This window comes from Corythoichthys intestinalis, chromosome 11, assembly GCF_030265065.1.
Source record: "Corythoichthys intestinalis isolate RoL2023-P3 chromosome 11, ASM3026506v1, whole genome shotgun sequence".
Classification (NCBI taxonomy): domain Eukaryota; kingdom Metazoa; phylum Chordata; class Actinopteri; order Syngnathiformes; family Syngnathidae; genus Corythoichthys; species Corythoichthys intestinalis.
Window position 1 is genome coordinate 22,047,102 of NC_080405.1, and position 13,445 is coordinate 22,060,546.

At 39.1% G+C, this 13,445-nt stretch overlaps 1 protein-coding gene across 2 annotated transcripts in view; it reads right to left on the minus strand.

Annotated features, from left to right (window-relative positions):
* The window catches only part of LOC130924420 (neuronal acetylcholine receptor subunit beta-2-like), a 53,492-nt gene that overhangs the window by 30,603 nt on the left and 9,444 nt on the right, over positions 1 to 13,445 (minus strand). Inside the window, exon 2 of one of the 2 annotated variants that reach the window (XM_057850978.1) lies at positions 9,644 to 10,176. In XM_057850978.1, the coding sequence (XP_057706961.1) occupies positions 9,644 to 9,698 (55 nt within the window). In that variant the 5' untranslated portion in view covers positions 9,699 to 10,176. Of the gene's footprint in view, positions 1 to 9,643; positions 11,160 to 13,445 lie in introns of those variants that run through there. The other variant, XM_057850977.1, reaches the window with a different exon arrangement.

Sequence of the window (13,445 nt, forward strand, 5' to 3'; positions counted from 1 at the left end):
TTTAGGGCTATTTTTCTACACCTGGAACTCGGTGCCTGATAGGGGAAAATATTACATTATGCTTTTGTGATGTATGATTGCTTCTGTGACATAGATTGTAACAACTTCTCACCTTTTTCCCATAGTTAGGAGACACGCTTGAGAATCTCACGAGATAACTTGTTTTGACACGCCTAGGTCCCATAGTTACACGCCTGGGTCCCATAGAGATAACTTGTTTTGCACCCATAATATTTACCATTTGTTGGCATCTGTTGCAGCACAGCTCATTTGTCCCATGTGAAAAGCCCTTTTTCAAGGGGGCTGAACCAAAAGTAGCTTAAATGTTTGTGATTGGACGGGGCCACGCCACTCGGGGGCGGAAGTTGGCCTCTCCGCCTCTGGGGGGTGCGTCCCTACAAAAGCCGAACATTTCCGGGCGACCAGTGAGGTCTACCAGCGGGTCACATACGGATCGCCTGCCTTTTGTCCATTTGCCGCTTTACTGGCGTGTTGTTGGCTTCCCACTCGTTTGTCACGGTAAGCAATTTTCATTTCTAAGGGACAACTAGTTGTGCTGTAACGTAACGCGGGGATTCTGAGATTGACAAACTCAAATCTAGCATCATGTTACCATTTGTTTGCTTGTTTTTGATACCTGTTTGCTTGCTCTTGTGGGATTGTAATCAATAAATCACATATATTCTACAATTGTCATAAATAAACATTGTCTATTGAGCAAAAGTGTGCCCGTTACTGATTCACCGCGAACCTGAAATTTCATACAACAGTGCCTCATAATCGAAGTTTATTTTCCACTTCCCCTCTCAATTTATAATAAAGTTATAAGACCGTAAGCCAAATACGTAGTTTGGAAAAGTTGTAACGTGTTTATCTTGATGTCATTTTTCACACAAAAAAAAAAAACTAGCATTTGTACAGGATTGTTGTTGTGTAGACGATATATGTTCTAGATTCTTTAATAGCAAAGTTCAGCACAATTTTTAGAGGCTTATTTTCTCCATTTCAACATTTAGGTTGATTACAAAATGTTGCTCTAGTTTATTCACGCTAGTGATTTTGCTTGTAAAATTTGTTTAAATGAGAGCAGCCATTCGACATGTTTAAGTGAAAAAACGTAGTGGACATTTGATTTCGCTGGTTTGCTTGCACAGACAGCCTCAGGCATTTTTGAGCTGTCGCGTTTGACAGGGCAGCAAACCCAAGTATGACAGCTGCATGGCCGGTTTCCATGTCGACGTCACCCAGGACAAAAATCAGCAGAGAATATGTGCGTGGTTAAGCATTCAGCCTGAACCAGTTGTGCGAACACTTGTGGTCTGACATCAGCAACATAGACGTCTCCTGACATCTCAAAGTGTACGAGTTGGCAGCTTTGGACGACAGAATCAGAGAGTTTTGTATTTGCGGCCATGCCGAAGGCCCTCGCATTCGTCACGCCTGCAATGGGATGTTAGGATGACTGCGAAGAAGAGGTGCTCTGCCAAAAAGCAGAGGTACATTTTATGCACATCACTCCACATTCGGTCAGCACATATATCTGACTGAAGAGCAAATGTGTTGAGAGCTGTAGTGTCATAATATACAATGACAAGGTTTTAAATCCCCAGAGACAACAACTCGTCCGTCAGAATAATACTGAGAGGAGCACCACAATAAAAGCACACTGTCAAGGTAATACAATCGCATAATAAAATAAAGTTGGATCAATGTCAGGCAGAAAATAAATTATTTGGAAGCAATAAAAGCTTGAATTCAAAACAACTATTGTGCCGGTGAGACTTCAGATAAAGTTTGTAAATGCGGTCCCCAAGGAGGCTTGATTCTCACTGACGCCACCTTTTTCAGCTCCTTCAAACAAGGCACACCAAAACCGGCAGGAATTTCTGAATAGACTGTATGAAATGGCTAAAAAAAAAAAAATACTGCCGCAGATCAAATTTGCCACGTTAGCTCTTTTGAAGAGGAGAAGCAGTGATTTCATTCTAACAGGTCACAATGATATTATTGTAACTATAGTACATAGATGACGCTAGTAAAGATGCGCCCAGTTGGGAATGCACGATGAGATATCTTGAGCTGTTAAAACAAAGTTGAAACAAGTAGATAGGACACGCATGAGGTGAATGAGACATTGGGGAGAAAACCAGGCGGTCTCATCACACGTCTATGCAAACACACACACACTAGTGTCTGCCTTACAGCACTCTCCACACCTCAATAATTTATCGCCTCTAAAAATAAGAATGCCATCATCTTATGCGCCAAGACTACAACACAATCTAGGTTTATCCACCAAGACTTTCACCAAATTAATTTGTGCTAAACTTAAAGAGACTGCTGCAGTTCGAAAGTTTTTTTTTTACTGACAGAGTAGTGATGATACAATGAAGAAAATCATTTAGTGGTTGGAGATCTAAAGTGGCCTGTCTGAGACAAGATAAGATATTTAATTTTTGGCTTTGTAAAGCCTAACCTTGCTCTTTGAGAAGGGGATATGAAATCGTCATGTAGTTGTAAGGGAAAATTTCTATTTAATATGGTTTCTTCACCTTATCAGCTCTATGATGACGTAACTATTACTGTTTTATTAGAACTAGGGGGACAAGGTTTTACTTTTAAAAAAAAAAAAAAAAAAAAAAAGCTGTAAAGCTGTTTTTTTTCCAAATATGTATATAGTTTGACATTTTGTAGAATTTCGAATAACAGACATCAAATGAAAAAGGTGTAATTTTGAAAAGTACTTGTCAAAAATGGCTTTATCTACGTGTTTGTTATTATTTTGTCTTAACACAGGTTTCTTACTTCACATCAATAGCACTGCTTGCGCATTCACACCGACCATTTATACCCTAATCTTTCCTGTCTTCTCTCTTCTAGTCCTGTCTGTTAGGGTATACAATCTTCATGGGTTGTCCCCATGCTGAATAAAGTGAGAATGATTCTGGAATGCAACTTATCACATACAGTGCCTTGCAAAAGTATTCGGCCCCCTTGAACCTTGCAACCTTTCGCCACATTTCAGGCTTCAAACATAAAGATATAAAATTTTAATTTTTTGTCAAGAATCAACAACAAGTGGGACACAATCGTGAAGTGGAACAAAATTTATTGGATAATTTAAACTTTTTTAACAAATAAAAAACTGAAAAGTGGGGCGTGCAATATTATTCGGCCCCCTTGCGTTAATACTTTGTAGCGCCACCTTTTGCTCCAATTACAACTCCAAGTCGCTTGGGGTATGTTTCTATCAGTTTTGCACATCGAGAGACTGACATTCTTGCCCATTCTTCCTTGCAAAACAGCTCGAGCTCAGTGAGGTTGGATGGAAAGTGTTTGTGAACAGCAGTCTTCAGCTCTTTCCACAGATTCTCGATTGGATTCAGGTCTGGACTTCGACTTGGCCATTCTAACACCTGGATACGTTTATTTTTGAACCATTCCATTGTAGATTTGGCTTTATGTTTTGGATCATTGTCCTGTTGGAAGATAAATCTCCGTCCCAGTCTCAGGTCTTGTGCAGATACCAACAGGTTTTCTTCCAGAATGTTCCTGTATTTGGCTGCATCCAATTTTAACCATCTTCCCTGTCCCTGCTGATGAAAAGCAGGCCCAAACCATGATGCTGCCACCACCATGTTTGACAGTGGGGATGGTGTGTTCAGGGTGATGAGCTGTGTTGCTTTTACGCCAAACATATCGTTTTGCATTGTGGCCAAAAAGTTCAATTTTGGTTTCATCTAACCAGAGCTTCTTCCACATGTTTGGTGTGTCTCCCAGGTGGCTTGTGGCAAACTTTAAACGAGACTTTTTATGGATATCTTTGAGAAATGGCTTTCTTCTTGCCACTCTTCCATAAAGGCCAGATTTGTGCAGTGTACGACTGATTGTTGTCCTATGGACAGACTCTCCCACCTCAGCTGTAGATCTCTGCAGTTCATCCAGAGTGATCACGGGCCTCTTGGCTGCATCTCTGATCAGTTTTCTCCTTGTTTGAGAAGAAAGTTTGGAAGGACAGCCGGGTCTTGGTAGATTTGCAGTGGTCTGATGCTCCTTCCATTTCAATATGATGGCTTGCACAGTGCTCCTTGAGATGTTTAAAGCTTGGGAAATCTTTTTGTATCCAAATCTGGCTTTAAACTTCTCCACAACAGTATCTCGGACCTGCCTGGTGTGTTCCTTGGTTTTCATAATGCTCTCTGCACTTTAAACAGAACCCTGAGACTATCACAGAGCAGGTGCATTTATACGGAGACTTGATTACACACAGGTGGATTCTATTTATCATCATCGGTCATTTAGGACAACATTGGATCATTCAGAGATCCTCACTGAACTTCTGGAGTGAGTTTGCTGCACTGAAAGTAAAGGGGCCGAATAATACTGCACGCCCCACTTTTCAGTTTTTTATTTGTTAAAAAAGTTTAAATTATCCAATAAATGTTGTTCCACTTCACGATTGTGTCCCACTTGTTGTTGATTCTTGACAAAAAAATTAAATTTCATATCTTTATGTTTGAAGCCTGAAATGTGGCGAAAGGTTGCAAGATTCAAGGGGGCCGAATACTTTTGCAAGGCACTGTATCAATAACATTACTCGAATTACCCACTTCCACCTACGCACAGGGGTAAATTTGTGCCGGATCCTGCCGGATCAGGAACCCGGTCCACTTTCACATCCAGTTCAAAGTTCTTATCTTTACATTCAAGGCTATCCACAACCTCGCCCCGTCATACCTGTCTGACCTCCTCCATGCTACGACTCCTTCCCATGCCCACAGATCCTCCACCTCCATACAACTGTCTGTCCCCTGACTCGCCTCAGCACCATGGGGAGCAGAGCATTCAGCTGCTCGGCTTTGGGCTAGGACATATTTAGATTTTACACATACATGTTAAACTATATTTTTCTATACCTATTCCCTATGTTCATTTTTTTCTGTCTATCACCTAAAGCAATTTTCTGACTAGTTGTATTTTCTTAATAAACACCACAAAAGAAAAAATATATATAAATAAAAACGCACACCCATAAATACAAGGGAGAATGCCATACTCCCCTGTGGCACATTAAACTGTCCCAGCATCATCATCATCATCATTCTCCTCAATTTTTCAACACTTTGCATGCAGCAGAGAGATGGGATTTGTCATGCTCAGAGAGCAACAACTTACAAATAGGTGCCAACATAATGACTCATCTCTGTCTGTTCTCACCGGAGAGTATATTTGCAACACGGCAAGCAACAGATGTTGGCCTGAGACAGACATTGGATTAGGAATTCTGATTTTTTTGAACGAATGAACATTCTTGCCATTGACACCCTGTCAATGACACTAAAACATGAGCATTCACAGCCCCTCTCCCTGTTTTAAACTAATTGGACATCTATCGCCATCAATGGCATGCAAATAGTTAAACTTAAAAATAATAATAATAACTTTGGAGTGTTACTTGGGGCCATAAACAGTATCTATTTTTGTTTTTGTTCATTTAAATTTCATTAAATATAGTTTGTATTAACATTGTATTAATTCATGGATGCATTTATATTTACTAAAAAATATTTTTTTAAATGTAAAAATGTTTTGGATGGATGGATGGATGGATGGATGGATGGATGGATGGATGGATGGATGGATGGATGGATGGATGGATGGATGGATGGATGGATGGATGGATGGATGGATGGATGGATGGATGGATGGATGGATGGATGGATGGATATACTGTATATTAGGCCTGAACGATATTGGAAAAAAATATACTGTATATTAGGCCTGAACGATATTGGAAAAAAATATTGTTGCGATTTTTTGGGGGTTAGCGATATATTGCGATGTTATATTGCGATATTAAAAAATATATATCTTTTTTTAATGACATTTTCACTAGATGACTTGAATAGCTGTTTGGAACGACTTTGGATGACTCACCATGACCACAGTGTACAGTGATCCCTTGTTTTTCGAAGTTTATGGGGACCAGAACCCGCTGCTATAAGTGAAAAACCGCGAAGTAGCGAAAGATCCACCCCCCCCAAATTTTGTTCTTGTTTTTTTTTTGTGTGTGTGTGTGTGTGCTCAATGTATTCATTAAGATTAAGCATTGGAAAGATATACATATAAGATGTTTTTTTTCCTCACTTTTTTCCCCCAAACTATGATTTTTAAAAACGTATATATGGCGGAAAACACAGACAAGACTGAAAAAGCAGTTTCTGCTCTTGCACTCCTCTTTAAAATAAGCTGCTGTACTTTAAACCAAAACAACTGTTGTGTTTGATAGAACAATATGTGTATATGCTGCCTTAGCAGATTCATGGCGCATTAAGCCCCCGAACTATTTTTAATTTGTCCCTTTCATCCTGGAAACCCTCGTTTACAGACGTCACGCAACCGCTTTTGTTTCAACCCAGCCATAAAAAGAAGGTAATTAATTATATTTATTAATCAAATTGTCTGTCATTTTTATCTTAGAGTCATTAATTGGTGTCTAATATTTCATTTTTTTAAAAAACAACAACTTTAAAAAATTATTCACTCGCATATTTTAAACTTTTAAACAAATTACGTCATAATGAAAAAAATGGCGTCTGTAAAAAAGTCACGGATATCTTCCTCATAACTATCGATTAAATGTATTTTTTTGTTACTGTCGCATTTTCCCCAATATTTTAAATGATAAATAATCGATCCAAACAAAGAAAAAACTTTTTTTTAAATTTTTTAAAAAGGGCAAATACGTATATGAAAAAGAACATCTCGACCACTCCTTGATGTCTGCAATTTCTGCATCACGACCCTTGTTATATTACCATGTTTCACCCATAAAATCCCCCAAAAATCCCAGCTGTGGCCTATCACAGCTGTGTCTTGACACTCAGTGATACATGCTATATGAAGTTTTTGGATCGAAACAAGGTAAGCATGCGATAATATCTCATTAAAGACATGGCGTCTGTAATTCTGCTCTAGCGTGCTGTCACCTCCAGATAGGGTTTTGCTGTTTAAAAAAAAACTTTTTTATTGAAAAAATGCCCTCCTGTTGAAAACTTTTCTTCCCCCTAGAAAATTGAGATTTTAAGCTTTCCAATGATGTATCACACATGCATATCGGACAATTTTGAAAGTTGGCCAAATTGGGGGTCTCAGAACGGAACTTCAAGTCACCTGAGTGTTTTCTGCCATATATATGTGTGTGTGTGTGGGGGGGGGGGGGGGGGGGGGGGGCGGAAAGCACACACAATGCTGAAAAAGCAGTTTCTGCTCCTTCCCCCCTCTTTTAAATAAACTGCTGTATTCTAAGCCTAAAGAACTGTTGTGTTTGATGGAACTATATGATGCCATAGCAGTTTCATGACGCAATATGCCCCTGGACAATTTTTAATTTCTCCGTTTTACCTGTTTTTGGGTGTGCAAAACCTTTCTTTAAATGATAAATGTAAAGAAAATTTCAAAGGTCTAAAAAATGTCCATTTTTCACTCATCTGATTTGACCTACTTACGGTATAAGGTGTCAAAAATGCCCTCCCTTTCAAAATTTTTCTTCCCCCAGAAAACAGAGGTTTTATACTTTCCATTGATGCATCACACATGCATATAGGACAATTTTGAATTTTGCCCAAATTGGGGGTCTCAGAGCAGAACTTACGTCACCTGAGTGTTTTCCGCTTTTCTTTAGTTTAAAACAACTATTGTGATAAAGTTTGTAAATGAATGATCATTTTTTTAAATGAACAAAAATAGTCACTTGCCCTATAAAAGGTTAAAGGTCTTAAGTGTCTATGCTTTTGAATAGGTGTCCACTGTAGTGACCACTATCCCTGAAAAGGTTAATCTAATAAATAAGTCTTGAGGCAAAAATAGTTTAAAAAAAAAAATCCATATCAGGATATAAGGTCAATGCGGATACATCTTTATAATATATATGGTCGAAAACACAGACAAGACTGAAAAAGCAGTTTCTGCTCTTGCGCTTCTCTTTAAAAGAAACTGCTGTATTTTAAACCAAAACAACCGTTGTGTTTGATAGAACAATATGTATATATGCTGCCACAGCAGATTCATGGCGCATTAAGCCCCAGAACTATTTTTAATTTGTCCGTTTTACGCTGAAAACCCCCATTTACAGACGTCGCGCAACCGCTTTCGTCTCAACCCAGCCAGAAAACGGAGGTAAATCATTATATTTATTATTCAAAATGTCTGTCATTTTTAGCTTAGAATCATTAATTGATGTCTAATATTTTGTTTTTAAAAAAATGACTTTGAAAAATTATTCACTCGCATATTTTAAACTTTTAAACAAATGACGTCACAATGAAAAAAATGGTGTCTGTAAAAAAGTCACGGATATCTACCTCATAACTATCGTTTAGTTGTATTTCTTTTTTGTTACTGTCGCATTTTCTCCGATATGTTAGATGATAAATAATCGTTCCAAGCAAAGAAAAATTGAAAAAAAGGGGTAAATTTAAAGGGGTAAATATATGAAAAAGAAAATGTCCACCACTCCTTGATGTCTGTGATTTCTGCATCGCGACCCTTGTTATATTACCATGTTTCACCCATAAAATCCCCAAAAAATCCAGCTGTGGCCAATTAAGGCAGTGTCTTGACACTCAGTGATACACGCTACATGGAGTTTTTGGATCGAAACAAGGTAAGTACACGATAATATCTCGTTAAACTCATGGCATCTGTAATCCTGCTCTCGCGTGCTCTCACCTCCAGATAGGGTTTTTATTTTATTTATTTATTTTTTTTAAATGCCCTCCTGTTCAAAACTTTTCTTCCCCCAGAAAATTGAGATTTTAAGCTTTCCAATGATGTATTACGCGTGCATATCGGATAATTTTTGGAAATTTGGCCAAATTAAGGGTCTCAGAGCAGAACTTCAAGTCACCTGAGTGTTTTCCGCCATATACTAAATTTCAAATCCGTCAGCGAAAAATGCAGTCATAGCAATTTTAGTTCGTTTGTTCACTATAAGAACAAGAAGAACAAAGCGAGTGGAAACTGGAGCCCTCCCTTCCGGCAGTCTAAAAAGTTGATTACTAGTATATTCTACTGCTTATTGTAATTTAACAATACTGCATTTTTCAGTTGCGTTGAAATTTTTGGAATAATTTGGTTTCATCTACCGAGAGGTCGACAAAATATTAGGCATACCTTTCAATATGCAGAAGTGCGGTTCCAAACACCTGCTAACTGATCGCAAAAAACATTTTTGAAATTGCTCAACATTGGAAATGTAAAGATTTTAAGTGTGATTAAATATACTGTATAGATTGGTGTTTATCCCAGTCCTTTACACTACAGCACTTATTGTTAGTGGAATTGAACTTATTGAACGGTGGATTGTACACGTGTCTATAAGCACTTTAGGAATTCAGACGCGTACCTCAATTCTCTCATCTTGCACTCTACTATGACCTTCATTTCTGTCATTTCAGATATGAAGCAATGTATTTAAAAGCGCCGCTTTCCCTCAAGAGTCAACGAGGCGCTGCGCAAGTGACAGGTGACGGTTTGACAATGGAACAGCCAAAACATGTTTGATCCTCTTTGACTGACGCCCCAAAGTACAAGCCCTTGAGTCAAGAACGGTTGTTTTAAATAGGAGGATTTCTGTACTCACTTTGTGATACGGTGACAACCAGGAGAAGCAGCGCTGCTCTCACCGGGACCGCCATCGTCCAGAAGCTGCCTGGCGCGCGTAAACTTGCAGATGACGCTCTTTTTATGCTTTTCTTCCACTGAGATTTGGACCGACACAATAATGGATAACAAAGGGGCGTCTGAGCGTTGGATCCCACTGTGGGAAAGTGTCTATCCGAGGATAGGCATGAAGAACTCCATTGACCGCTACTTGGGCGCAGTCAATCTGCAGGAGCGCACCGATAGTGCGCAGCGGCACCCGGCTAAAAAGAAGCACAATGTCCCCGCTTCTTTAACGTGCTCTTGGCAGATGCAAACGGGGAGATGAGTGGAGAAATGTGCGGCCATGCAGGAGCAAGCAGCAGTGTCGCAATCGTGCTATCTGCAGAGTGGTCATTCCCGCGATAAAAGATTCAGGCTCCCCGGTCTTTACATGGCTCTGCAGCCCGCCCAGTGGGCTCCCCAGCCGGGCGTGACTTGAACGACACCACGGTGTTAATGGACAGACGACATCTGGGATAAGGAACAAACAAAACAAAACAAAAAATAGGAATGGACGTTTAAAATCAACCTTATGATCTTCAGTGAAAGAAGAATCAATGAAAAATACAAACAACATAAACAAAATAATTTATGATTATTAATGAAAATGGTTAAAACAAAACAAAAACAGTGGCTTATGTAGGCCTTAAGGGCAGGAAGAACATTTAGCTGGTTTCAAGCGGACCTTGCCTCAGAGGTTGGTTCTGGTGAGAGAGCTCTAGCATTATGTCTGGTACAAGAAGCGTAAAATCCCATATAGGTCTCACATGGCCCGAAAACCTAAAAATAATTTTATAAATAAGTGAATGAGCTATTATAGACCACAGTGAGGTAATGTACCTCAGCACTGTTCAGGGATTAGATGTCAGAAACATCCAGAACAAGGACAATTCATCAGTGCAACCATTATAAGTGATGTATAAGGTATAATTATGACTACGTTGTACTGAGAGGGCACATTTAGAGCTGTAACCAACATAAAAAAATTTAATTCTGACAATGGGTGAAAGAGAACGCAGTAAGTCAAAAGCCATCATCACAAACATTAGCCGTGGCCAGCATAACATTTGATTGATTGTAGACGAAAGAAGCAGTTTGTGCACAATGTTAAATCATCAAAAAAAAGCAGGAAACCTCAGAAACCAAGAAATGTGAGAGCTGTTTTAAAAAAAAATTTTTTTTTAATCCAGAGTTGCTGGTACCACCTAAATTCTGGTAAATGACAAGCTACAGTAGAAGTAGAGCAAGTAGAAGCAATCCGGGACTGTTGGTTGGCAACCCTAAGTAGAAGGGAAAGGGGGGTGTCAGCAGTATGCTACTATAGCTGAAGCAAGCAAGACGGCCTTCACTTTAGTTTTCCTTGGGTTTTTTTTGTTTTTTTTGTACGTTTATGTCATGGCGAGGCAGCTAGCTGGTGGGTCAGAGGTCTGATCGGTCTTTTGGGAGGGGTGTGAGAGTTCTTGCATAAGTGGAAAGGCTCAGGGCATCCTCAGTCTGCACATTTCTTGGCTTTCCCTAAAGGCCCCAATGCAAAGGCGTAGGTTTGCATAGGGACGGTAGGGACATCACAGTACCAACTTTTCAGGATGCTCAAATTGTCCCTACCAACTTTTAAGCAAGCTTATATGCATGATATAAGCTCAATTATATAGGTCATTTATATTGTCTTCCTATATTTTGGAAGGATAGAATTGACCCTACCATTATTAAGTCCATTATTTTCATTATGTTCAAACTTACATTTACCCCTTTTCACTTCCTGAATGTGCCGGTCCATTTTTCCCCCCTCAAACGTATGTTTGATGACTTGATGAATTGACTCACCCCCGACAGAAATACAGTAAATGTCGACAACATGCCGCCTCCTCCGCACCCTTCGAAGAGATGGGATATTAGAAGTCTTTTTCGGCCAGCATCAGCCATTGTAAGTGATTTAAAAAGATGCCAATGTTGTGGAGGTGTGAAACACACCACTAATTTTGCTGCTGAAAGTCTGACCTGCATCAGAGTTAGCATAACATTAAACTGTATGAACTTGCTAAACTGCAAAACTCGAGTAGGAAGCTGCCTAGAGAAAAGTATCCTTCTGTTTGTGTTTTCTACTGGTAACATTAATTAAACTGTGGGAAATTTAGTGAACTCTGCTGGAAATTGGAGGACTACAAAAACTTGAATAAGAAGCTGCTTAGAGAGAGAGGGGTGCTGCATAATCTCATATGTTGCTCACACAACACAACATACAACATAATCATAATTAACTATGTACATACGTACATAGACTTCATAATGATATTGACGGGACACATTCTCCAGACACAGCGCCACGCCTTCAAGTAGAGGGCTGTCCCACACTCCGTTTCAGTCGGTCGAAGTCGGTCGCAGTTATTCTCAAACACATGCAGCGATCCAACGCCGGATTTAGGTTGAAAAAGTACGAAAGCTGTACTGCATACAAACAGAAGGGATTGTCTCAGGAGTGATTTGTTCGAGGATTCAAGGTAAATATCATGTGAAAAAAATCAATGGGAGAAATTAATCACTACGGCATTGGCATCATAATTCGCAATATTTACATAAAATAAATGCTAAATGGTTTTTTGCTTTTAACCAAGAATCGAGACTGTTTAACGTTCATATCTGTGAATAATTCAGGGATTTAAGCATTTATTCACAAGAATTTTCAATGTAAAAAGCTCTTTCTAGTGATATGGCGGCACCACAGTGGCTTAAAGACTGGCAGCACATTCGACATATTTATGTAAAATAAATGCTAACTGCCTGTTTTTTTTTTGCTTTTAACAAAGAACCGAGAATGTTTTACGCCCATATCTAAATTCAGGGATTTATGCATTTATTCACAAAAAACTTCAATGTAAAAAGCTCTTTGTCTGTGTTTCCACTTGGTCAGCTTTGACGGAGCCCCGTGTCCCGTCAATATATTATGAAGTCTATGGTACTTTTTTTTTGATGCCGCGAGCTACGTTGCAATCGACTCGTCGATCTTGATCGACGTAATGATCACCCCTCATTTAGCATACCAATTAGTTCACCTAATCTGTCTGGTCTTATTAATATCCCATTCCGAGCAAAAAGTGTACATGCAGGTAATACTGTTATATCGTCCCTACCAGTGTTGAGACCAAACCTATGCCAAAACCCCTACGGTGGTGAGTTGAGCGTTGGATCGATCTCAATGTGTGTCACTCAGAATGTACACGCAGAAGAAAGTTTTTAAATACATACAAAATGGGTGAGCTCGGGTTCACAAAAAGATTTGAGAGGCTGATATTGCTCATATTATATCTTGTAACGTATTTACTTGAGTAAAATCATGGAATCAATGTAAAGTCAAGATCAAAAAATATATTTACTTTGCAGATTAAAATGATTCCTCAAAAAGTTCCTCAGCTAAGAGCTCTCATCATCATCTCATCATGTCTGCTTAACACTTTGTTTTATGTTACGTTTGACAGTGAACATCAACTGAGAATGTCAATAAACATTCACTCCCTCCCAAACAGCTGCTTGTTAGTGAAGTGGGTTGAATCCGTTGCCACCATACAGTACTCGTAAATCTACGCTAAAAAAGCTAAAAATCACTTTACAATTACAATTTATTACTAAAATATAATGTGGTCACTGATATCGACTGTTTTTGGGTTACCTTGTATGAAACGGGAGGCAAAATATCCAAGAACTTTCTCAGCAGTTCTACAACTACAATAAAAAAGCAACTAACG